At 34.4% G+C, this 27539-nt stretch overlaps 4 protein-coding genes across 6 annotated transcripts in view; 2 read left to right on the forward strand and 2 right to left on the reverse strand.

Annotated features, from left to right (window-relative positions):
* The window catches only part of ImpL2 (Ecdysone-inducible gene L2), a 50567-nt gene extending 33486 nt beyond the window's left edge, over window positions 1-17081 (forward strand). The window contains exons 2-6 of the mRNA XM_081975108.1: window positions 9601-9751; window positions 12805-12977; window positions 16208-16490; window positions 16578-16810; window positions 16869-17081. Of these exons, the coding sequence (XP_081831234.1) occupies window positions 9601-9751; window positions 12805-12977; window positions 16208-16490; window positions 16578-16810; window positions 16869-16880 (852 nt within the window). The 3' untranslated portion in view covers window positions 16881-17081. The remainder of the gene's footprint in view (window positions 1-9600; window positions 9752-12804; window positions 12978-16207; window positions 16491-16577; window positions 16811-16868) is intronic.
* The window catches only part of LOC145726112 (uncharacterized), a 134741-nt gene that overhangs the window by 105621 nt on the left and 1581 nt on the right, over window positions 1-27539 (reverse strand). The window lies entirely within an intron of this gene.
* The window catches only part of Oseg2 (intraflagellar transport protein Oseg2), a 346413-nt gene continuing 326232 nt past the window's right edge, over window positions 7359-27539 (reverse strand). The window contains exon 23 of the transcript XR_014177486.1: window positions 7359-7566. The gene's annotated coding sequence lies outside the window, so the exon portion shown is untranslated. The remainder of the gene's footprint in view (window positions 7567-27539) is intronic.
* Window positions 20776-24104, forward strand: LOC145726096 (trehalose transporter 1-like protein). Of its 2 annotated transcripts, XM_081975039.1 has the most exons (4): window positions 20776-21068; window positions 21390-21634; window positions 22362-22564; window positions 22958-24104. In XM_081975039.1, the coding sequence occupies exons 2-4, from the start codon at window positions 21454-21456 to the stop codon at window positions 24062-24064; spliced, it is 1491 nt and encodes a 496-aa protein (XP_081831165.1). In that variant the 5' UTR covers window positions 20776-21068; window positions 21390-21453; the 3' UTR covers window positions 24065-24104. The 2 variants fall into 2 exon arrangements, with proteins under 2 accessions (XP_081831165.1, XP_081831167.1); XM_081975041.1 differs by lacking the exon at window positions 20776-21068 and having other exon boundaries at window positions 21175-21634.

Raw genomic sequence — 27539 nt, forward strand, 5'->3', positions numbered from 1 at the left:
GTTTCTGAGATATTTAGCAAAAACGACAAAAAAGCAAGGTTAACTTTGACGCCCTCTAGCGGCCGAACCGGGAAACTTAGCCGTGTTTGCTCAACGTTACGCGAGAGCACCATTCATTTGCTTTCTTTTGTTATACGGCTCGTATATACAGGATGGTTCAAATAAGCGAGTTATTAACGATTTTCTGGATGAGTGCACGAAAATGCTCAAATTCTGTTCGATATGAGATCAAGATTGCTGATACAGACATTTTACATCAAGTAGACCTAGAATTTGACGTAGGTTCCAAAAATCAAATAAAAAATGAGTCATCCCATTTAAGAAATTATAAGTTTCTTGTCCAAATTTCGGACACTCTGTAGCAGCTCGACATTCAAGAACCTTGTAAAGGAGGTTTTGGAGAAAAATATGCGAAGTTTAGTAAGACAACAAATTATACACACTCTGGACATCCTCCTTATTTAATAATTTCCACCAAATGTGTTTTTGATGACAAAAACCATATCCAGGGTCAAAAAATTGATGAAAGACATTTTAATCAACCCAACAAATCTACTAATTTGGCATCAAAAGGGATCTATAAGGAATTTGAGAGCTTTTTGCAGCAAAAGTACTAAAACAGATCCTTAAGAAATTTGAGAGCTTTTTGCAGCAAAAGTACTAAAACCATCCAGGGGGGACGCTTAAAGAATACTACTCAAGGATCAAAATAGAAACACAAAAATTCTGAATTTTTGTTGAAATGACTAAAAAACACCAAAAAGTATCTTTATTCCCAAATTTATAGTTTTCTTCTTCTGTAAATTTTGCTCCTTTAATTATTTATTTTGTCTTTTCTTTTATTTTCTTATTGTTCAATGCTAAAATTAGTTTTTCATATAACAAATCTTGCTATCACCGATAATCAACGACTGCTTTGCAGTCTTGATACTTACTGCACTTATATTCAATATCATATTATTATATTATAAAGATAACTTTAGTATAATAATTATCAAAAAATGATGTTTTGAGGTCTCAGTAATGCCAACAACAGACTAGAATTTGACGTAGATTCCAAAAATCAAATAAAAAATGGGTCATCCCATTTAAGAAATTATAAGTTTCTTGCCCAAATTTGGGACACCCTGTAGCAGCTTGACATTCTCAACTCAGGATTGACATTACTTCGGATGTTGTCTACCGTTTTTCATTGATAACATTTGGCAACACTGGCCATCACTTTATCGTACCGATACAGTAGCAGGGAACTAATGACAACAATCACTGATGAAAGCGAAACCGAAATGAATAATGTCACATCGATCGTCCCTGAACTTTTTTTTCGGAAATTGACAGTCACATTCCGCCAGAACCAAAATCACCAGACCGATTTATCAGTTTCGCATTAATTGCCTGGACGACCTAAAAATTATCGGTTTTTAAGAAAGAGCAGAGAACTTAATTGACGACGATTGGAGTTTCGTTTCTAATCGGACTGGGTCGCCTTTTGGTTGACTAATTAAATTATAATTAAATCAACACAAAAAGGTGATTAAAAGTGATGATTCAACACTCTACAACCGTTATTAGTTTCAAGTAACGACAAGTGCGATTAGGATTTTGTGTCATTACGAGAAATCGATAAAGATTTTTTTATTTATTACTTAATTACAAAATCAACTCAAGGCTTCTGAGAAATCTTTTGTGATTCAATTCAAATCAAATATGTTCATAAAAAAGTGTAATCCCTCTCAAAAGTACTCTCACAACACTCACAAGGTAAACGTGATACACTCTTTATAAGGTACCTAAAACCTGTAAGCTGAAAATATTATCTGCACAAGCTTTCTTTACTAAAATTCACACAAATTTGACTATTAAATTCAATAAAAACTAGAACAAAAAACAGTAATATTTATAATTATTTTTGAACATTATTAAAGTAGGTTTATTGAATTTTGACCACCCTCTAACACTCTTATTTGTAATTTTAGCAAAAAATTTCAAAATACCAATTTCATAGATACTTTCCTTCTGGTAGTCCATTAGAATACAGGCTATTCAAAATTTGTTGATTGTTGATTGTTGTAACAAATCAAACATACATAATTATGTTTAGTTTAAAAAAAAATAGATTTACATATTATTTAATTAAAGCAAAAAAATGTCACTCTAATTTGGTTTATTGCAAAAATGCATAGAATTAGTGCAACTGTTGACACAATACAAAAAATCTACAATAACGCTACTATTAACATAAAAAGTATGATAAAGACACTGCTGTCAAATTTTGTATGATGATTTTGATTTACAGTGATTTGAATAGAAAAATTGTGTTTGCTTATGATTTTGCTTTTATTGTAGTATTCATTTTTGATATTTTACCTTAAAATATATAAAGCCGATTGTGCTATACTATTGGCAACACTGTTTTGTAATCAAAGACAGAACTTCTGTATTCACTGTACTGACTTACTACTTTCTTGACTTTTATGCTATAAATAGTATAAAGGCTGGTCAAAGAGGATTTCAAAGGCTACAAATTGATATATTGAATCACTCTGTAACTGTCAAAATAATGGAATCATTGATGTTAAAGTAAAAACTGCTAAATTTGGGTTACTCCGAGGAGTAAACTGCTGAGTACAATTTGGTACTCCCTAATATGCCAATAATGTCCACAAATTCCTTGTAATGCCCAGTAATTCCTAATAATTCCCAATAACTAACCTAACCTAACCATACCCACTAATTTTCTGATTTACCACGAATGGAGAGTCTAAAAAAACCTTTTTTAATAAAAAAAGTAAAAATCAGGAAATTTTCGTGCAACGATTTAACCGGAAGTAGATACATAGTTTAAATGGGACATTTTGTATATTATTGCATTTTTGGATTCTACGTGAAATTCTAGACATATTTCGTGTATTAATGTCATACACTTTTCTGTATCCGTTTCTGAGATATTTACCGTTTTATGTAAAATTTAATATTTTCAGTCTCCAAAACCTAGAATTTTAATTTATGCATATCAGGAAACGTTTTTTTCTTGGTTTTTGTGTTTTGCCGTGTTATACAACATTTTTTCTAAGAATGGGCGAAGAAAAACGATAAAATATATTATACAGGATGGTCAAAAAAAGAGCTCAAGACACCAGTTTTAAAAAAGGACGTTTTTCAAATTAAACACTCCATTTGTCTGATTCTGTGTTCAAAATTAAGGTAAGTTAGTATTAGGTCACTTATTTGAAACATTTATTCTTTAAATTGATACATTGAACCACCCTGTAACTGTCAAAATAATCGAGTTATTGAAGGTTAAAGTAGTAGCTGTCAAATTCAGTCAAAACTGTCTTTCAGACAACTCGTCTATTTGCAACACTCTGTATAGACTTTTATATGTCAATGGATAGAAAATATAATAGGCTTTCCAAAAATATGGCCGTTTGTGTTGATAGGTTGCTTCGTGTGGCCACCAGAGGGCTCCAAAGCTAACTAAACGTTTTTCTGGACTGTAACCACTTTAACTTCTTTGAAAGATTTTTTTAAATCGGTCAGGTACGGCCCTGATATTTGGCACAAACCTAGCACAGTGAGTGTCAATTTTAGAACCGTAGCAAAACTGTAGAAATAAAATCATTAAAGTCGATTTTCGCTTGCACCAAGTGGCCAATATAACGCAAAACCCATTGGAATAATGGCGGTCTTTCAGGCAAATTTGACCCTTACGAAAATTGTCATTTGCAAAATCGGTTTTTCAAGAAATTTCTATGCATTACATCGTATTAGACCTAGTAGCTCATGTAACCGAGTTTTCTTAATTTTCCAGGGTCAAATTAGCCCTAACCAGTCAAAAAGTGTTTCTGCGGCACCCTGTCTGTAAATCGTAAATAACACGCGTATTTGTAACGCTTTGTATATACTTTTATATGTCGATGGACAGCCAATGAAATGAGCTTTCCATTGACGTAGAAAAGTCGGTTGGTTAATGGTACTGTTTGGCCACTAGAGGGCGTCAACTTTGACCAACTTTTTTCGTGCATCCTTTTGTTTAATCTTCCATAACTTGTTTATTTGCACCATTTTTAGTAGTGTTTTATACGTCAATGGATAGCCAATGCAATGAGCTTTCTAACAGTCTTCCAATTTGAATGGATAGTTTAGACAGTTCGGCCGCTAGAGGGTGTCAAAATTGACTAAATGTTTTCATGACTTTTTTGCTGCATTCTTTCGTTCAATCGTCAATAACTAGCTTATTTTCCACACTTTGTATAAACTTTTATATGTCAATGTATAGCCAATGAAATAAGCTTTCTAATGACGTATAAAAGTTGATGGGTTAGAGGTACGGTTTTGTCGCTAGAGAACGTGAAAATTTTTAGAAGAAAAATTACAAAACTCATTTTTCATTGTATTCCAACGGAATTCATACAAATTACCAAACTTTATTTATGTTTAAATTTGAACATGAAAAAATATTTTATGATTTTTTTTTAAATATAATTTAGACGTTCCCAATTCTATTAATAGTGTTCAAAATACCCAGTAATCCCCATTAATTCCTAAAATTTGTAACCCCTAAACCCCTTGGGTTACTCTGTCTTCATCTCTAAATAACTTAGTTAATAATTAATTTTTCTACAAATAGTATCCAAAGTGAACATCAAAGGATGTCAGTGGCTAGAAATATCTTGAATCCCCCTGTAACAGTCAAAATAACCAAGTTATTGGTTGTGAAAGTGGAAACTGTCCAATTCACTCAACTTTTCTTCCTTTTTCATTTTTTGTTATTTATCACTAAACTTATTTGACATTTTTACTACAGGTACTATAATAGGGTGGTCAAAAGATGATAGAAGATATATTGTCCCATCTTGTAACTATTTTCATTCTAGATTAGTATTCTTAGGTCGAAATTTGGCTTGAAACCAATAACTGCACTAATCCAATTTGCCATTTAAATTGTCAATGAATATAAGCAAAAACAAACCTTATTTACGAACCAGAATATTTCTTGCTGAAAACATTTGCTAGTTGCCACATACCTAAATTAGTCGATCTTTTCAGGGTCATTTTATTTGAAGTTTTGTGTAGTAAGGTCGAAATTTGCTTGAAAATAATGACCGCACTAATGCAAATTGTCGTTTAAATTACAAATAAACTCAAGCAAAAACGAATTTTATCGACAAACGAGAAATTACTTTTGTTTCTGTTTCTGTTCTTTTATAAATCTAAATTACTGCTGATCTTCAAAACTGCCAAAGCACTAGTGACATTAAGGTGAACGTGGTTTATGCTAATTTACCATGCTGGTTTCGAAGCAAACCAAATTTTGTTCCATGACAAGGCAACAACTGAGGATTGATTTGACTGCATGCTAGGAATGATCTGATATTTAAAAAAAAACACAGTGCAGCTGAACATAACAAAAGATAAAACCAGTTGACGTCATAGGTGGTATGTTCAATAGGCGCTTATCAATTTTCGACGTCTTTTGATTGTTGAAGAGGTTTTACCAGCAGTAAATCACCTAAAACTCTATGTTTACATTCCTGACCCCAAATGGACACAAATGACGTCAAAACAGTGAATGTCAACGATCTTAACAGGCCTATCTACGTACAGTTACTTAAATCATTAAAAACCAAAAGTTGTTTGTGGTCAGTGGGGTCAATCCATTAAATAACGCCTTAAAAACAATAACAATAGTAAAGTCGTAGTATTTGCCCTGATGAACATTTCCGGTCAATAAAGTATATGATTGCATGATGGAACTTTACTACGGCTAACAAGGTTAGTTTAGTAGTAAAGTTAGTGATCACAAAACACTTCAATTAAATTGGTGTACAAGGGTCTTATGCAAAACACCTACGCAGTTACTATAGCTCATTCACAAGTCTGGAAAAGGCGTAATATCTCGTAAACTATCATTTAAGTGTTTTGACTTAAACACGAAATTCTACAAACGTGTTAGATATCAGGCTGCAAAAGGAATTCAATTTAAATACTGGATTTGTGTGGGTAATATACTAAAAGCAACACTGTTTACATAATTATTGAGTAAAACATCATTTTAATTTACCTACTAAATGGGTGAATAATATACGTGTGATTAGGATCTGAAAAGTGTTTTAAGGGATATTCATGTCTAATAATCAGAGTGGAATTTAGGAGATCATCTCGTATGTTTATTCAATTTAGGGCTTCCTTAAGTTTACCTCACTTTGCCTATTTATTAATCAGTTGCAATCAAAAAAGTATGAAACTATCTCAGCTTTGTCAGGAAATGTTTATTTTTATTAATGACGTTATCGATTTAACTGGTCTGAACACCAAAACTGTCTTTCTTTTGATTGACGATGAAAATGAGCCATTTTTGCTCGCGTTCCGTTTTTGAGATCTTACATTTTTAACATTTGCCGCATCGATACTAAAGTAATCCTACCAATTAAATACCTAATCAACCTACTTGAAAATTGTATTTCAACTAATCAATAAGTACCAGAATATTCAACAAGTTCCGGTTGCTTCCTAAAATATCTTTCTCCTTTCTGTCGGCTTCCATTTGAGGATCTGCTTAGGTATTCTAGTATCTTCCATCCTCTCCACATGTCCATACCATATTAGTTGTCTACGTTGGATCTCTTCTACTATAGTTGTCTCTACCTTCATAATTTCCCTAATTTTGTCATTCGTTATTTTTTCCAATCTCGACCTTCCTGCTGATCTACGCCAAAAGTCCATTTCTAACGCTCTAAATTTGTTGTTAATTGCAAGGTTTCACATCCGTACAGCACTATACTTTTGAATATTAAGTGGTATAAGAAGTGCTTCTTTTCTCGAGAGATACATTTAGACAACAGGATCGAGTTAATCACCTTCTTCCCTTTTATAATTCGGTCCTCTATTATATATTTCTTTCTCTGTACAACCTCCGTTATCAATTTCTGTCCCCAAGTATGTATATTCAGTATAGCAGCTTATCGTTTCGTTTCCTTGTGGGTGAAGTTCATCTCTGTCAACATCAAATCTCCAATACATAGATATTTGGTTTTGAAACGGTTTACCGACAACCCCCATTCTTCGTTCTCTTTTAACAGCTTTCTTGTCATATGCTCTAAGTCCTCTTTGTCTTGTGCGATAACAACCTGATCATCTGCAAAGTGCTGGGTGTATAAGGTTCTGTCATCACTTATTTGTATCCCACTACATGATCTTCTCCATCGCCTCAAAGCTTTGTTCAGATATGTTTTTAAATAGTGTGGGAGAGAGAAAACAGCCCTGCCTTAAGCCCTTTGTAACTGGAAAGCTGTCTGAGATTTTGTTTTTCAATTTGATCTTAGATGTAGAATCGTCGTATAGTTGTCTGACCTACAGTGACATTAATTCGGGACCTCTCTAGTACTTGCCATAGTTTTTAAACGGGTACGGTGTGGTATGCTTTTGTAAGATCGACAAGCAGAAGATACGTCTCTCTTTGTTTCTGGCGACTTTCTTTTCATTTAGTTGGACAAGGCTAAATATGTGGTCCAGAGCGGTTCGAAAACCAGCTTGTTCTTCAATTTCCAGAGGACTGTACTGTTCCTCTATAAGGTTTCTGAGAACTTTCCCATAGAGAACCTATAGTTAGAACAATCTTCTTTGTTTCCCTTCTTGTGAATCGGGGTAATCCATGCTTCTTTCCATTTAGAGGGAATTCTTTCCCCGTTAAACAGTTCCCTTATATGCTTTATGAGTTTGCTGTCCCAAATTTCAGTAATTCCGCTGGTATTCCTTCTGGTCTGCTAGCTTTTTTATTTTTCATCGATTCAATTGCTTCTTTGAGTTGTTGTGAGTAATGTTGGTACCATTTGCTCATCTGAATTGGTTGGAGGTTTACTTTATTTAAGGTGTTGGATTTTAAGTTCCTGATTAATTTCCAAGCTTCCGGTGATCTTGTTCCTCCTAGATAAGCTGTTCACTACAATACATTTTCTTACCCAGGTGTCGTTTCCGTTCTTCTTTATCAAATTTAATCTGGAACCAGACAGCCACCATAAAAATCAACGCTGGAGATGAAACAACAGAAGCAGTTAACATTCTGCGGGGTGTACGACAAGAATGTATCATCTCCCCTCTGATATTCAATCTGTATTCAGAAGAGATATTTAGAGAGGCTCTGAAAAACGATGATAATGGAATTCTTGTAAACGGTCAACTGCTGAATAATATCCGATATGCAGATGATATCGTCATATTTACAGATAGTATAGATCTACAACAGCTAATGAACAAACTAAATGAAGTAAGTAAAAATGAACATCAACAAAACGAAATTCATGGTCATAAGTAAAGAAAAGAAAGAAAGTTGCCAACTATTTATTAAAAATATACCAATAGAATGGGTATCCAAACTTGTCTACCTGGGAACCTTAATAAACGAACAGTGGGACCACTCACAAGAGATCAGATGTAGAATAGAAAAAGCAAGAGATGCCTTCATCAAAATGTCTAAGCTCTTCAAAGGCCATAACCTCAAATTAGGTTCTTCATATTGTACTATGGCATGGAATCCTAGACATTGACCGAAGCTACACAAAAGAAGCTCGAAGCCTTCGAGATGTGGCTATACAGAAGGATTCTTAGAGTATCATGGGTAGGTAGAGTGGCCAACGAAACAATACTGGAAAGAATGGGGAAGGAAAAAAAGGTGGTGAAAGCAATTAAAAGAATGACAACAAATACAAACTCTTAAAATCCATCCTCCAAGGAAAAGTGTTTGGAAAGAGAAGGTCCGGAAGAAGAAGGATATCATGGCTCAAGAACCTAAGGACATGGTATTCAAAAACAACCCCAGAACTGTTTAAAGCAGCAGTCAACAAGGTCATCATAGCCAGGATGGTCGCCAATATTCGAAACGAATAGGCACTGGAAGAAGAAATTTAGTCTGTTCTCTCCTGTAGGTTGTATTATCATCTAGGTCCTTCGTGTTTAGCCATTTCTGATATGCTTTTTGCTTTGTTGTTCTTTGATGTTGTAATTCTTCATTCCAGGTTGTGTCATTCTGTTTTTTAAAGGGAGAGGTACCGTCCATACCCAAAACTATAATTACATATAATTCTTCAGTCACTCGAAACAATTTATTTCTGAATCTGATTAGGTTCAGGTAAAGCAGTTAACTTCCATACTAAAAAAACAACCCTGTATAAGATAAAGCATTGTTACACGATAATCAATGAACTTCACTTGAATGGCGATAACTCGTAAACCGTTGACACTTATTTTTTTCAATGAAATGCAATTACTTGGGTAACACATTTCCTTGATGCTGGTTGCATCAGATACGATTAAATTGAATTGCGATACATAAAGAAGTTAATTGGCACGAGTGACACAAATAACCCGATATTTCAATTGCACGACGCTCGATTAACGGTTTCATTCATTCATCCATTCGCACCCCGGGGTTATCGCGTAGACGTGGCCATTTATCTGAATTAATAAGCCGATTCGATATGCGAAAAAGGTCAATAAAAACGATTTTTCAGCCGGCTGATAATGTTTCAAAATGCGTTTAACTGCGAATAATAAAAGCTTGTTTGTTGCGGAAAAATAACAAAAGTGAAATTTTTGTTACAGGTCAAACTATCAGTATTACTTACCACGCTCTGTCTCCAAGTAGCCTACGGCAGGAGAGTGCCTGCAGTCTATGGACAGGAAACTGTCCAAGATACTATGAGACTGGACGGAGAGAATCCCGATGATAATGAAGTCAGCGTTCTTCCAGAAGGTAAAATCCCAAAAAAAAATTTGGTTTGCCAACTAGCTCAAATTTATCAATTAAACACGTAATTTGTATTTCAACTCTCCATGTAACAGACTGCATCTCAATGTAAGCAAGAGCAAGTGTCTTAAGCTATTATCGCTTTAATGCCTTCAATCAAGACTCAATTCACAGTAAATCCTTGAACTGACATAAAAGATTCAATTGAATGTACGAAAAGTGGTTTTTGAAATACTTAACTTTCAAAAAAGATAAACTATACCAAGCATTCCCTTTGCAAACGAAGAACTGTTCACTCTATCAAGAAAAACTAGTTTGACTGTCCTTTATTACTTTCACTTTTAAGCTTGTATGTTCCACGTTTCAAATCTAGACAACAAGTAGCATTCCATATTGATACTCTCTCATCTAACGTTCTACATCAAAATTCCATCTGCATGTAATGTGTACAAAATTTAACTATATTGTCTTTTGCGCAACTTTGTGAACTTTTGGTGACATTCTGTTGCCTTATTGTATATTGTTTTTCAGTCTTTTATTTGTTTTATCACTATTCTTTATGTAAGTGGATGTACAGGCATCTGTACAGTTCTAAAGTCCATGGCCGTCAATACCAAAGGAAAATACAAAATGTGAGATCCGAAGAAGTCCCTGAAATAAATATTGGACAACTGGAGATAGCACTACATCAAATGAAAAACAGAAAGACTCCAGGTGAAGATCAAATCACGAGCGAAATGATTAAAATAGGAGGTGAGACGCTGATGGAGCATGTAAAATTGTGTTTGACAGAAGGTAAAATCCCAACTAAGTGGCAAAATGCAGAAGACATCCTATTATACCAGAAAGGAGACAGAAACAACATAGATAATTATCGACCTATCAGCTTGTTATCGCACTTATACAAACTATTTACGAAAATAATAACCTCATACCAACTAATACCAACCCGTATGAGGTTTAGTACTATCGACCACCTACAGACACTTCGCACTCTTATTGAAAAAGCCTCAGAATATAATATAACCCTCCATTTGGCCTACCAAAAGGCTTTTGACTCTGTCGGAACCTGGGCAATTCTAGAATCCCTAGACAATGCAAGGATCGACTCTAGATACTCAAACCTCATCAAACAAATCTATAATTACGCTTCCATTCATGAAAAATAGATGATGAGTTAAAAACTGAAAGTATTCCAATCAAGAGAGGAGTAAGGTAAGGAGACACCATCTCACCTAAACATTTTACCCTTGCCCTGGAGGATGTCTTCAGAAAGCTTTACTGGCAAGAGAACGGGATTAATATCGATGGAGTGCGTCTAAACCATTTACGATTTGCCGACGATATTGTGGTCGTTGTCAGCACAGGTGAAGAGCTGACAAACATGCTTCGGGAGCTTCATCGAGCATCGCTGCAAATTCGACTTGAAATGAACTTGAACAAAACAAAGATCATGAGTACAGAAGACATCCAGGTGACCGTTGACAACCAACCAACTTAGGCCACCAAATTCAACTTGGCAAAGAAAATCAAGCTTCTGAAATCATAAGATGAATAGGTCTCTCCTGGGCAGCCTAGGATTTATCCTTAAATCTAGTGAATTTCCTATAAATTTGAAAAGGAGAGTGTTTGATGTCTGCGTGATGCCGGTTTTCACATATGGACTAGAGACAATGGCAATTACCCGCAAATTTGCCAATAAACTGCAAACCACCCAACGAGCAATGGCTATGATAGGAATCACCCTAAGGGATAGAATCCGCAATGAGGAAATTCGTAGAAGAACTAAAGTGACAGATGTTCTAAGACTTGTGGCACAACTGAAATGGAGATGGGCTGGTCATGTGACAAGGCAGGACGACCACAGGTGGGCACATAGGATACTAGTTTGGCGCCCAAGAGAGACCAAACGGAGCATTGGTATGGCGAGACGATATCCAGAATGTTGCAGGAAGGAATTGGACCCGGACTGCTAGAAATAGAAAGGAGTGGAGGGATTTGGAAGAGGCCTACATCCAGGAGTGGGCTGAGAAGAAGACCGTCTGATTTCACGGTTTCTACAGATATTATCTGCGGGGTATATAATAAGTTCACTGATTATCAGTTCAAATAATATCAAAATTTCAAGATACAATGATGGAGGATCCTTGGTGACATCACGACAAGTATCACTCAAGTTTATTGGTTTTTCTCATAAAAAAATGATTAATTTCTTAGAATTTGATAGCATGATAAGTGAGTAATTTTAACAATGCTTTATTCAACTACAGTAGATTTGCTTAAGGATTATGAGCTTTACCACATATCAGGCTATCACACAAAATAGATTTAACGATTATGTCATTAACGAGTCATCTTCAACTATTATCTATCATATCACATAAAGGTCATATCTTTGCAATTTTTTCTTGTGATAGTTTTGAAAGTCAAAATATCAGTTTTGTAGTACTAGAAGTACACAACCTAAAATTTTCTTTGTGATTTCTCATAAATAAACAGAATACACAATTTTCCAATGTTACAGACGTCTGGTCCAGAAACACATCAAATCTTGTAGTACTTATGTGTTAGTTGTGTACCTAACTTTCCTTCGCTTAATATATCAGAATTAGCCTCTTTTCTATTACTTTTCAGTTGTGTTTAAAAATCTCACTTTGACTTTGATTCAAGAAACATTCAAGTTTTAGGGAAAGTCCCATTTAAAAGTCCTCTTGATGAGTTATCCAAAACCTAGATTAAACGCCCTCAAGTATTGCCAATTTTAAAGATTATTTAATAATTAAGAAAGCAGTTTCCAAGGAAAAACCGCTTTGAGTACCTCGAAATATGTAACCTTGAATCAAAAGCTAAATGAACTCCCTTATCAGCAACCTGATCCTCCAACCAGAAAAATGCAGTATTGCGGATAAGATATAATTTTTCTTGTGTAGTTGTACGGTTGGCAAACCTAGAGAACAATATGTATAAGTTCGTGACAGTGAGCAAGCACTGCGTGACCTTGCCGCTAGTTCTTTTGGTTAACGTTGCACTGCTCGTCTTATGGTTACGTATTCTTCTAGGAAATTTAAGGACTTTTCCGTTACCGTACTGGAAAAATTACGTGGAAATCGAAAAGTTTCCCCAGACGGACGTCAACAAATTGATCGGCGAACGTATCGAATTCAGCTGCGATGCTTCCGGTTCACCACCACCACTTATCCAATGGTACAAAGAAAATAGGAAAGTCACCCAGGTAAGATATTGATGATTTTTGCTCGTAGTATTTAGTTTTCAAGTTACACCCCACAGTAGTATAGAAAGCATATTTAAGATATACGCCAGATGAATTATCATTTTAAAGGTTTGGTATATTTCTCGGGAAAGTTCCAAATATATATCAGTTTGTGGACTACAAAATCACTGTCAAATATCATCTCACTAATATAAAAGGCAAATGACAGAATTATATTCCTAATGTTATATTGGAAGTACTCAAGAGTATATACCTGAAATGACCAAATTATCAAGTCAGGCACATGCCTAGTATGTATTTTCATATCTCTAGTATATGCCAGGCTTGTGTTTAACCAAATTCGTTTTCAAACTCCCCATAGTGGCTTTCTTTATTCTGAACACACTGTAGTAGCATTCCTCATTAGAAACACCCTGTATAGCTCACTATTCCTCCGAACCATGTTGTTTTGAGTCTATTTTTTCTTCTTTCCTGGGTTGTCCATGTATCCAAGCGTATAGAGACCTCCAAAAATCCCTTTCAAATGTTCCATTGAAGTTGTCATGTTTCACATCTACAGAAGATTATGTTTCTAGTAACATGATAAATGATTTAACATTAAATCAAGTTGTTTCAAATACCTTTCTTCTTTTAAATATTCTTGCTTCAATATAGAGACTAACATTTGTCACTTGCAGAACTTTCAACAGTTTGCTTACCAAAATCTTGATTTTTCCTATCCTTGGAAAAGTATTGTCATAAATTCTAGATCATCTTGTTTATATAAAGTTTCTTCGTCATTGAGCTGTATCTCACAACTGAAGTGCTTCATTTAAACATATTTTGAAAAGTGTGGGGAACAAACAACGGATTGTTTGCAGATCTTCAGTAAATTAGAAGCTATCGAACAAATTATTATTTTTTCTGTATAATGCCTGATGATACAGCTCTTATTGCAGTATTACTTACTTGCCATCAAATTTCAAAGTTCTTTAGAACTAACTAACTCTATAGTCTATCCGGCGAACCTATGGAGTAATAAAAGCGAAAATTAGGAGGGGTTGACTCGCCCCGTCCATTAGAATTGGTCTATATCCGGTCCGTTTTACAATATAATATCTTCTTCTCTCTCTAATATAAGGACTTCTCGGGTCTCATGTCTCGATTCACTTTTACGTACCTGTTTTACAGTGTAATGCGGGTCGACCAAAGTTGCCGCCCATCGAATTCTATTACTCCGTACTTTCGCCGGTTAGACTATAGTTGTAGCAACATTTTTCTGATTGAGCTAAATTTATAGTCAACACAGGATCGTCTGACATGAAATCCTGATTTTGTCCAATCCAAATACATCAACCCCCAGAAAATTGATGCTTTCTGTGGTAGCAACCAGTTTACCGTTCACTCTGATGAGAATTTTTTCACTGTTTTGAGAAACTCTCATCATTGAAGATTGAGAGGTCAAAAATGGACGCTGATAGTAGGAAAGTGTTATCCGCGTATTCACATACCATGCCTAATTTGATGTTGTCCACTAAACAGTTCCTAACAAATCCCGGAGAAATGTTCTTCTTTCTTCTTTCAGCAACCCTTAACAGTTCCCTATATTTTCCATGCTTCCTTGTCTTGTGTAAGTTGATGCCACTTTGCTTTTAATATCATCGAGCCAACGTTGCGTTTATGCATGAGAGGCCTCCATTGAATGATGCGTCTTGTCCATCTCAGGTCGTCCTGCCAGAAAACGTGTCCTACCCAGCTCCATTTCAGGTGGGCTATGCTTGTTAAGACGTCCTCAACTTAAGTTCTTCGTCTAATACTCTCGTCTGAGGCTTATTCCCAACACCATCCGTTCTATGGCTCTTTGAGTGGTCCTAAGCTTGTGTGTCATGGTTTCCATTCCATAAGTCATCATTCCTTCTGAAATTAATTGGAATGTTTCGATTTCTCAAAATGGATAACAGTTTGCCCACGGCTGTCCATGTCAAACGAATACGGTGTTTGCTTCAGCGGTTTGATTGTCTTTGCCTAATTTGATGAAATGTCCCAAATACATCCATTCTTCGACGTTGTGAACTATTTGCTCTCCTATATGCACTTGTACATTGTCAAGTGTCATGACTTTTGTTTTATTTAAATTCTTGGTCAATCCTATTTTTGCGGATTCTCCCTGAAGGTCTGCCAACATCTCTTGTAATTCCGTTATATTCTGGCTAAAGAGCACTATATCGTCCGCAAAACGTAGATGACTCAGATGTTTTCGTCGATTTTGATGTCTTTCTCGTTCCAATCTAGAGTCTTAAAGACCTCTTCTAGTGCAAGTGTGAACTGCTTTGGGGAAATGGTCCCCTTGTCTTACTCCTCTTTTTATTTGGATTTAGTTTGTTTCTCTCTGTTTGAGGAGCTGCTTGTGGGGAGAGTCAATTCTGGCATTGTTCATTGCCTTAAAACAAGCCTATGTTGTCAACAAGTCTATGTATGTTTCCATCATCCATCATTCTGGCGCAGACTTTTTTCAAACGTATCCTGTCTGTCAACTATCAAAAAAGAATTGAAGCAGACCTAACCGATGGTGTTGAACTTTTGCGATAAGTGCAGAAAAATCTCGCCATTAGATCAAATCCTAATGATTATTCACGAAATAAAAACACGCACTTGGCGGTTATCAAAAATTGTTGACTAGTAACCTAACCTTCTAGAGATTCAATGTAAATCGTCACTGATCACGAAAGCCTCTTCTTCTCATGAAAATCCTCCTCAGCAACTGTAAAGAGCTTCTATGTCATTTAACAAATTATTTCCTCTTTTATTTGCCAGTGTATTAGCAGAGGAACATTATTCAACTGTGTCATCAATAGTCAGTTTTTTCAGTTCATCTCTTCTACAACCATCTACTAATCTGCAAAATTATTATCAATCATCAATATTTTGCTGTGCAAAACTTTATTGCAATTTTACTGGTTCTCCGGAATAGTCTCGTATTACCAAAAATGGCTACTTTGTATTAGAATCAAAATTCAATCAGAAAATCCATTTATATCAGCAATGCCCAACTAGATTAAGCAGGCAATTTCATCCGGAACAAGTTCAGTTTGCTCTCCTGAAAAGTTACCATTTCAACGATATGTTTCACTATTCCACAGAACCAGAGATATGTCTATATGATAACCTATTACTGTGTATCCGGATCTGACCAAACAATTTCTCCTCGATTTTGAGCACTACATAGAATTAATACTAAGTTTGAATTTCAGAATGAGAAATCAGTGGAAGACAACCTCGTTATTGAAAATTCGCCAGGTTACGGCAAGGTGAAATCCCGTTTGATAATCGAACACGTGCTACCTATTCACCGAGGAGTCTACTACTGTGAAGCTACGGCCAATACTAAAGTTGACAGAAGACAAGTGTATTTGAATGTACCCAATGCCGAAGGACGTGATCTGAACATGACTGAACTCGTAAAACTAAAAATTGTTGGTTCGTTCCATCCACCTCGCGTCACTTTTTGGGCTGATACTTACTTCATGCACCTAAGTAAGTCAATATCTTGTATTCCGGCAAATTTACAACAAAAATCAACTTTTTGGTTCACCTATGCTAATTAACACACATTTTCTTCAGATGCCGACATTGTTCTTCCATGTAAATCACACGGAAACCCTCTGCCTGATCTCTATTGGGTGACTCCCGACAACCAAGTCATCACCAAGAAGGAACCAAGTGGTCGCTTGTCCGTTTCATCTTATGGTGAACTTACTATAAGGAAGTTAGCCTGGCAAGATATGGGACTTTACACTTGTTACCTTCAAAATAGAGAAGGTGACGATCAAGTTACCACTTTTGTCTACCCGATGGTAAGAGAACTAAAGAAAATGCTTGAGTGTTCAAAAACTAAAATAATATTAATTGCAGGCAAAAAAGTAACGTCGAGAACTTTCCAGGAGGGAGAAATCCCAAAGAATCTAGTCATACCATTCCAAGGGCATCTTGGCAACTTACTATTATTGTAAAGTAGTATTTTAAATCGATGATAGGTATTAATAGGATTATAATTAACTTATGTACTTATTTATAAAAATTTAAACGTTAAGTAAACGATAAATAAATCGCTCTGTTAAAAAATAATTTATGTTGTTTCTTTTTATCTGATTAACAGATTTCATAATCATTTTATTAATTATTACTGCACAGAACTTGTGACTGTTCATACAAATATTTGAAAAAATGCTATCAATCACTTATTGATGCCAAATACTCCAATAGAATTACACAGCTTCTATTTAAAGAGCAAATCGACATTCCTCCAAGTTAAATTGTACCTATTTCATACGATATCACTCAAATATGAACAATAGCAAGTGTCATTTATACTGGGTAGTTTTAAAGAGTTAATATGACAATAGCAATTTACGCACACATTATTCTGGAATGTTTTGATTACGGCTAGGTTCCTCTGGTGGAAACAATGACTTTACTACCTTCGATCTTTGTTATGGTCCATCATTCAGGACAAAGAATGATAAATTGGTGATCATTTTCCTCAAGCAATCCTCCCAAGGCTTAGATTAAAAAGAACTACCGAAAATGTTACAGAAAAAAATATTACAAAAATACTATGCACTCAATGGACTAAGTTTACACCCACCTAGAACCAGGTAAACGCGGTCACAAATAGCAGAGCGTTACTTTCAAATTTAACTGTATTTCTTATTGTTTTTTCATATATCTCGGAAACAGTTAAATTACCAATCGTTCGTTGGTGAAAAGAGGAAACCTCAAAAATGCCGGAAATTTCAAAATTTTGAAGACATTTTCAAAAAAAAAAAGTTAAAAGTCGAATATCCCGGAAACAGTTAGAGTTACGGAAATTTTACAAAAGACCAAAAATGTTCAGAATGACTTTCTGCACCCAGTGGACTAGGTTTACTTCCACTTGGAACGAGGTAAACATGGTCACAATTGACAGGGCGTTAGTTTTAAATTTAACTGTTATTTTTTTTGTTTTTTTGAATACCCTGTATATGTTCAAAGGTATTGCGGTCAGCACGAGGTGAAAGAGCAGTTAAAGACGAATATTTTGAATTATTTACAGTCGCTGAAATCCCAAAAATGGCGGAGACACAAAATTTTCAAAATTTTGATTCAATTTCCAAAAAAAAGGAAAAAAGTCGAATATTTGGGAAACGGCTAAAGTTCTGGAAATTTTGCAAGATACCATAAATGTTCAGTAGTCAGAATGACTTTCTGTACCCAGTGGACCAGGTTTACATCCACTTAGAACCGGGTAAATGCAGTCAAAATTGGCAGAGCGTTAGTTTCAAATTTAACTGTTATTCGTTTTGTTTTTGGAACACCCTGTATATGTTCACTCGTGTTGCGATTTGCACGAAGTCAAAAAGCAGTTCAAGACAAACATTTACAACTTTTTACGGTCGCTGAAACATCAAAAATGGCGGAAATCCGGAATTTTCAAAATGTTGATGCAATTTCCAAAAAAAAAAATTAAAAAGTTAAATATCTCGGAAACAGTTAAATTATCAATCGTGTTGCGTTTAGCACGAGGTAAAAAGAGGAAACCTCAAAAATACCGGAGTTACGGAAATTTCAAAAATTTGAAGCCATTTTCAAAAAAAAAATTAAAAGTCGAATATCCCAGAAACAGTTAGAGTTACGAAAATTTTACAAAAAAACAAAAATGTACAGAATGACTTTCTGCACCCAGTGGACTAGGTTTACATCCACTTAGAACGAGGTAAACATGGTCACAATTGACAGAGCGTTAGTTTTAAATTTAACTGTTATTCATTTTGTTTTTTTGAACACCCTGTATATGTTCAATGGTATTGCGGTCAGCACGAGGTGAAAGAGCAGTTAAACACGAATATTTTGAGCTATTTACAGTCGCTGAAATCCCAAAAATGGCGGAGACACAAAATTTTCAAAATTTTGATACAATTTCCAAAAAAAAGGAAAAAAGTCGAATATTTGGGAAACGGCTAAAGTTCTGGAAATTTTGCAAGATACCATAAATGTTCAGCAGTCAGAATGACTTTCTGTACCCAGTGGACCAGGTTTACATCCACTTAGAACCGGGTAAATGCAGTCAAAATTGGCAGAGCGTTAGTTTCAAATTTAACTGTTATTCGTTTTGTTTTTGGAACACCCTGTATATGTTCACTCGTGTTGCGATTTGCACGAAGTCAAAAAGCAGTTCAAGACAAACATTTACAACTTTTTACGGTCGCTGAAACATCAAAAATGGCGGGAATCCGGAATTTTTAAAATGTTGATGCAATTTCCAAAAAAAATATTAAAAAGTTAAATATCTCGGAAACAGTTAAATTATCAATCGTGTTGCGTTTAGCACGAGGTAAAAAGAGGAAACCTCAAAAATACCGGAGTTACGGAAATTTCAAAAATTTGAAGCCATTTTCAAAAAAAAAACTAAAAGTCGAATATCCCAGAAACAGTTAGAGTTACGAAAATTTTACAAAAGAGCAAAAATGTACAGAATGACTTTCTGCACCCAGTGGACTAGGTTTACATACACTTAGAACGAGGTAAACATGGTCACAATTAACAGAGCGTTAGTTTTAAATTTAACTGTTATTCTTTTTGTTTTTTTGAACACCCTGTATATGTTCAATGGTATTGCGGTTAGCATGAGGTGAAAGAGCAGTTAAAGACCAATATTTTGAGCTATTTACTGTCGCTGAAATCCCAAAAATGGCGGAAACACAAAATTTTCAAAATTTTGATTCAATTTCCAAAAAAAAAAGGTAAAAGTCGAATATCTGGAAAACGGCTAAAGTTATGGAAATTTTGCAAGATACCATAAATGTTCAAAATGACTTTCTGCACCCAGTGGATCAGGTTTACATCCACTTAGAACCGGGTAAATGCAGTCAAAATTGGCAGAGCGTTAGTTTCAAATTTAACTGTTATTCGTTTTGTTTTTGGAACACCCTGTATATGTTCACTCGTGTTGCGATTTGCACGAAGTCAAAAAGCAGTTCAAGACAAACATTTACAACTTTTTACGGTCGCTGAAACATCAAAAATGGCGGAAATCCGGAATTTTCAAAATGTTGATGCAATTTCCAAAAAAAATATTAAAAAGTTAAACATCTCGGAAACAGTTAAATTATCAATCGTGTTGCGTTTAGCACGAGTTAAAAGAGGAAACCTCAAAAATACCGGAGTTACGGAAATTTTAAAATTTTGAAGCCATTTTTAAAAAAAAAAATTAAAAGTCGAAAATCCCAGAAACAGTTAGAGTTACGGAAATTTTACAAAAGAGCAAAAATGTACAGAATGACTTTCTGCACCCAGTGGACTAGGTTTACATCCACTTAGACAGTACGAGGTCAAAAACCAATTCAAGACAAACATTTTGAGCTTTTTACGGTCGCCAAAACTCCAAAAATGGCGAATATACGGACTTTTTAAAATTTTAAAGCAATTTGCCAAAAAAAAGTCGAATATCTTGAAAACGGTTAGAGCTACGAAAATTTTGAAAGAGACCAAAAATGTTCAGAATGGCTGTGGCGGTTATCACGTCACACTACTTTTTGATTTTTGACAGTATTGAAAATGTCATTTTTATTCCACCTCAATGTTAACAAAAGTTAGGAGACTAGAAAATTCCCTCACTTAGCATCAACTGAGTATTCGGTTTTAAAAACCATTAAGCCAGTACACTATGCAATAATTATAAATAATCTATTGTAATAACTATTTTCCTCGTACTTCTAAAAAAAAAGCGATAACTTTGTAGAAAACTAACATTTTTTGTTCTGATTCTCACATGTGTTGTCTGTTTTATACACTTTGTATTTGGGCAACTATAGTAACGGTGTATACGTAACGTTTGTAGTTCTACTTCATTAATTATTATTGTTAATAATATTCGTATCTTAGGAGCGTGGCGAACTAATATTTAATTTATTTTTTAATCAATTACTGGCATTTGTATGGTTCATTAGTCGCCTTGCAATTATTGAAAAAATAACATCTTATTTTTGCACTTTCAGTGTTTTGCTTGATAATTTAATTGCCGGCACAGTGACTAGAAAATCAAGTTGTGTACAGATATTATACTAGTAAACTATGGTAAGTCTTAAATAATTAAATTATAGCCGTATACTAGACTTGTTTGATGAAAATGAATGTTTGTTTTCTGTGTCAGAGTGACAGTTTTTGTCAACCTAACAAGAAGTAAACTAAGTTGTGTTCAGAAAAATTGTTTTTAAAATAGTAAATTGTTAGTATAATATCTAAAAAATTGGCATTAATATTTCATATTTTACAACAGTTTTTAAGATTTTTTTTAAAAAAAAGTTTAATTTTTTTAGTTATCTGAAATTTCCACTTGTGTCTATTCCAAATGTTTTTTCTCATTGAAATGTTCAACAAAATACTCAATAATTTTAGTAAATGGTTGAAGTGAATCTGAACATACTGAAAATCCAGAATTTGTACCTTTTTGGGTAGAACAATGCAAGTTGTGTCGCCTTTTCGACGATGCTTACCACAATTTCTGGCTGTAAACATCAAAAACACCCTTTTACTAGTTTACGGACTGACTATGGGAATGCCCACCATATTGATACCAAATTTAAATGGTAGTAATAGTGAAGAAGTGATTGTAATGAACCAAGATGGTATATCATGGTTAGGTAAGTACATACGACAAAATTCAAAGTAGACTAAGATGATTAAAGAATTAAAGGTTTTGAATGTAACGTTTGCTTTTATGATTGTCAATGTTCTCTCCGTCTCACCAAGGATCTTAGTGTCAAACTGACTCTATAGATTTCTGGCGCCCTTCAACTTATAATTTTAGTTGTTGGGACTTTTGATTTTTCGAAGGACCACATTCCTGTCTCTCCGCAGTTGTCCTGTACTTAAAGTTAGTTAGTTTATACTATAGTACTAAGTGTTTGAGAATTGTTAATAAAACCGGAATGAAAATAGAAATTGAGTGTGATAATCATTTCTCGCACGAGGAAAGTGGTCCTTCGAAAAACGACGAAATTTTGAAAATGTTGATTTCCAAAAAAAAAAGTCGAATTTTCCGGGAACGGTTAAGTTATGCCAATTTTGCATGAGATAAATGTTCAGAAGGCCTTTTTTTAGTTTTTTAGTGAAGTTTCCAGGATAAGATTTTACAATACACTTTTTTGAACATTAATAGTTGTTGCATGTACATTAGACAAATTTTGACTTTAGTGTTTACTAGAATGTTTCTACTGTGTCTAGGTATTTTCACTTTACTCTGGCAAAACGAAAAGGTCCACTAATCACTACCGATTTAGTATTATAACTATTATATCATCATTTTATTTTACTTCAAACTTCCCATACTTTTTTTTATTGTAACCTAATAGAGTGAACATTTTTTAGGTTCCCTGAACTACCTCAGCGTTCCTTTAGGATGTATCCTATCCGGAACCATAACAAAATCATTAGGACGGATACGATCCATGCAATTTATCTGCGTCCTATTCTTTGGCTCTTTCCTACTCTATCACTTTGCATGGAAAAGTTGGCACGTTTACCTCGCATTGTTTATGACCGGATTTTCTGGTGGATTATTGGAAGCCCCGGTATGTAGTAAAATGTGTATTTTGAAAAATTCTCATCTTTTCGGCAACTCTTACTATTTTTTTTAGATATATACAATATTATATTTTTTTGCTTGTCTTGTTTATAGAGAGTGTCCCAGGAAAAACGTGGATTTCACCATATTGATATATTCACGCTGATTTTTTTCTGTCCACAAATTTTAATTACTCATACAGTTTGTAAGATAGAGAAATTATAAATATGCGTACCATTCTCTAGATATGTGCAGTTCTTTAAAACTACTTCAAAACCTTTAAAGTGTCGGTAACAGGATTTAAAAATGTTATCACCAAAAAATGAATTTCTTAGCCCTGATTTAGCCAAAAGAACAAAGAGAGAAGAATACTACATTCATATTTGTATGTATTTTACAGACTCTGATATACACAGTGGAGATTACAGAACCAGATTTAAGAGGCTCAATGTGCTCCACTTCCACCACGGCCATAGCAATAGGCGTTTTGGTTTCGTTCATCCTTGGAACGATTTACCCATGGAGGACCATGGCGATCATTAACGCTACCATCCCCATTATCTCCTTGGTACTGCTACTGTTCATACCAGAGTCACCTTATTGGTTGATAACCAGAAATCGTCTGGACCAGGCCAAAAAGAACTTGGCGTGGCTTCGAGGTTGGACTAGCTTGGAGATGGTTGAAGACGAGTTCAGAAGTATTTGCAATGAATTAGATCGGGAGCCTAAAGTTTCAGTTTTAGGGAATTTGAAAGGGTTTTTTAAAATGACTTTCTTGAAACCCTTCGCCTTAATTTGTTTGACATTTGTATTGGCCAATTTTGGCACGCCTCAAGTTAACGTTTACGCCGTGACGCTTTTTCAAATTTTGAAAGTTTCAATTAACTCGTACTATGCGACTATTTTGGTGGGGGTGGTTGAGATTTTCGGCAGCATTTTTTTGGTTTTCTTAGTCAAATTTCTCGGTAAAAGAGTGTTAAGTTTTGTAACCCAATTTGGCATCAGTTTGTGTTTTTTGATCACTGGTTTCTACGCTTGTTCTGCAGGAGTTGAGTCTTTCGAACAAAACTCTTTAGATGATGATGTGATTAGCCAGTTTAGTTGGGTGCCCTTATTTGCCATTCTGTCCATAGCCTTCTTCAGTTATTTAATGACTTTTACACTCCCTTGGATTATAATGGGAGAAATATTCCCTAATGACTTAAGGGACGACGCTTCCGGTATTTCCGCAGCCACTGGCTATGTCATATCCTTCATTTTTAATAAAACTTTCCTGAATTTAGTGCACTCATTGAGTTTGCCAGTAGTTTTCTGGATTTACAGCGCATCTGCCTTTTTAGGGATAATTCTGTTGTACTACTTTCTACCCGAAACTGAAGGAAAAACGTTATTCGAGATAACGGAATATTTTGCAGGTAGAGCGCACTTAAATACGAAAGTGACTAGAACTAAATGTATAGTAAATAGAGGCAATGATGTAGAAACAATGAAAAACACTGCTTTATGAATGTTAATGTATATGAATAAACTAAGTTTTTTTGTAACACACAAGTTTCCAGGAATTATTATTTTTAAGTTCTGTCTTTTAAATAAAACTCTTAGTTCAATAATTCATACTTGCTTCATCATGAATAGTGACAATTATAGGCTAAGTCATAATGTTTTCCATAAAAACGTTTCAATCGAACAATCAGGTATGAAAATCATTGACTCATTTCATTGGCTACATCAACATATCAAAGCTTATACAACGGTTTAGTGACAGGATGCACCAGAAACACTTTTTGACTGTTTCACGACTAATCTGACCATGGAAAATTCAGTCACGTGACCTGATGCTTGAAATTGTCTTGAAAAACTGTTTCTACAAATGACAATTTTCGTAAGGGTCAAAATTGCCTGAAACACTGCCACTATCTTAATGGGTTTGGCCACTTACAGCAAGAGAAATTCAACCTTAATGATTTTTCTGTACAACATTGCTACGGCTCTGGATTTGACAATCACTGTGCTAGAAGTGCATATTTAACTTTAGACAGGTTTTTCTCAAAACTCTAGTTTCAGCGGATTTGGTTCACTTTTACACTGAACCCTCCATATATCAGTCGACCATACCAGATGACAGATGTGACATGATCTGCCAGGCGATCATCAACAGAATTTTTAGCTGATACCCTGTGACCAACTCGAACTGTAAAATTATGTCACAACCTCTTTGACAGACAGACACATCACTTAATGATGAAGAAAGTGAAAACTGAAGCTTTGTGCCATCTTTTATAGTTTATGCTCACTTTTGTAATCTTAATTAACTATAAGGTATAATTAGTTTGCCAGAATAAGGGACAAAACAAAGATACATTATTCTTCCAAACTAATGACACCTCTGTAATACTCATTGTGACTGTTGTGAGCATTAAACAATAATGCTAACTGATAAAGTCCCAACTTAATTTGAAGTTTGTGATTGGTCAAGAAAAGACAGCATGTTAAAAGCAGCTTTTGCGACCAATCCAAATTTATTCTTTGCATACATGGTACTTTGCTGCTTAAAGTAACTGGCTGATTAAGTGACTAACACTCAGATTAACACTATTTAAAGTTAAACTGGTAAATTGATACAGAAAAATTTCTATCCTTATAGACAACTTCCATAGTGAAGGTTCTCATAAGATTATAAAAATAAACATTAATGTTTTAGTACTTAGATTATTCTGACAGATGACAAGGTAAAGATGAAAAAATTCTCAAAATAGCATAATAGAGCCTCAGTTTGATATTCAACTGTAATCTTTAAATTTAAAATTATCCATAAACTATCCTTAAACAAAAATACTAATCAGCCATCGTTAGGTTCAGTTTTGTGTTGTAACTTATTTTTCAAAAATCATTCAAGCTGTTAATCCTCTTGGCAATACAGGGTGTTTCATAATATACAATGTGCAAGACTTCAGAGCTTCAGAGTATGGTAGCTGGTCCAAAAATATGAAAAAAGTTTCTATTACACTAAAAAATTGTGCATTTTAGAGATACAGAGGTTACTTGTTTCAAAATTGACCATCTTTTTCAATACAAAAGTTGAATTTCTCGAATTGACTTTACAACTTATGACCAGGAATACCTTTAGTGTGTATAAATATTTCCAGAAAATAACACTCACAGATTTTTAAGGATCTGCCATTTTAAGACACATCAATAACAACAAAACCAGTGAGTAATGGTTTAAAGTAATTCTGCTCCAAGCTCTACTCAAACCACTGTTTAAGACAACCTTAAGATAACCCTCGAGATAACCTAAACCTATTTAAAAAAATAGAATATTAAAGACCATGTGAAAGGTACAATAGAAAAGTGTAGTAGTGAAATTTGTTGGAAATACTAATTACTTAAGCCTGAAAATAACCACATTACAGTTTTCAAAGGTATAATAGAGGAAGTATAGTAATTACCCCCATTTGAAACAAAAAATGTTCCAGAAAAATAGAAGGAGACCAAAGTAATTATGTCTTATATTCAAAAAAGGGGAAACACTTGATATACAAATATGTTAATGGTTTTGTACATAACAAAATCAGTGTATATCAGCATGGTTTTCGTGCAATCTACAAATCTGTGTAATATTGCCCAATGCATTGCTGAAAATTTGGACAACAAATACCAGGTCGATGTGATTTACACTAATTTTACAAAAGCCTTCGATAAGGTGTCACATTCTATCCTGTTGTCCAAATTGAAGAACGAATTTGGCTTTCATGGAAATTTGGTAACATTTTTTCAGTCATATTTAAGAAATAGGAAACAACAAAGGTAGTCTTAAAGGATTTCAGTCAAAGTATTATTTGACCAATTCAGGTATTCTGCAAGGTTCTTACCTTGGATTTCTTATGTTTTTGCAACAGCATAGTGGGTGGGGTTACAAATTGTATTGATGTTTGCTGATGATTTGAAATTATACTGCAGGGTAGGCAATGAGATTGTCAAATTTTTGAACTTAATATTAATGTTAGCAAGAGCTGTGTCCTTCAGTTGTCTAGAAAAATGAGCCTAATAAACTTCACCTACAAAAAGACAAAACACTGATGGGATGGCTCTCAGGTTTCAGAAATGCAGGATCTTGGAGTGACTGGTTTTGATTCAGAGTTGACATTTAGGTCTCGAATGCACCAAATAACAAAGACAGTACATACTATAACAATCATAAATACACCATTGAAAGAGTGCAAAATACATTCTTAAGATATTATAAGGAAACTGGTAGGTTTGAAATCCATATTCCCAAATTTGAGGTTATGAAAACACACAATCTTAAACCTCTAGAAAATCATAGAAAAATCGCATCTATTCCTGTATAAACTGATACACAATTTTATAAGTAGGTAATTCTGAATTGACTAGATTGAGTTTTTGTGTTTCAATATGTGTAATCTATATAACCAAATTCAGGATATTATTGATATATTTAGTGTAGGTTTGAATTAATTTAAAAGAAGAACAAATGAATTAATTTAATCTAATTAGTTTAAATAATACTAGTATTAGGTATAATTAGACATTACATAGTTAAAACAAATGTAGATTCTGTTTCCTACTCTGTAATTGGATATTTATATCTGTAGAGTTTATAGTAAATAAATAATTTTGCAGCTAGCCTCCTAATTGTTGAAACTGAATTTGAGTTTGGTTTTGAATGTGACAAAACAAAAAAGTCATAGTCTGAACTATTTTTAACTTAAGTTTTGTTTAAATATGATGGTGCCTCAGATGGTGCAATGACTCTTTGGTGATACAAGTCACAAGTTAAATTATTATAATTACAAAAAATATAAAATCCAAACAATCAGGAAAATAAAATGGAAGAACTGACAAATTTAAAGTTTTTTAATTGTATTTACTAATTTGGCTTTTAGTTTTTGATAATACATATTTTATCTTAAAGTTTGGATGATTTTTTTGGGTTGCATTGAATAAGAGGTTTGATATTT

This window comes from Ips typographus, linkage group LG3 (assembly GCF_016097725.1).
Source record: "Ips typographus isolate SLU linkage group LG3, UJ_Ityp_2.0, whole genome shotgun sequence".
NCBI lineage: Eukaryota > Metazoa > Arthropoda > Insecta > Coleoptera > Curculionidae > Ips > Ips typographus.

Bases quoted from the DNA above. Each gene is read 5' to 3' on its own strand.
- LOC145726096 (XM_081975039.1), top strand. From the start codon at position 21,454: ATGCAAGTTGTGTCGCCTTTTCGACGATGCTTACCACAATTTCTGGCT. The intron at 21,635-22,361 runs GTAAGTACATAC...AACATTTTTTAG, and splicing joins AGATGGTATATCATGGTTAG to GTTCCCTGAACTACCTCAGC. The intron at 22,565-22,957 runs GTATGTAGTAAA...TGTATTTTACAG, and splicing joins GTGGATTATTGGAAGCCCCG to ACTCTGATATACACAGTGGA.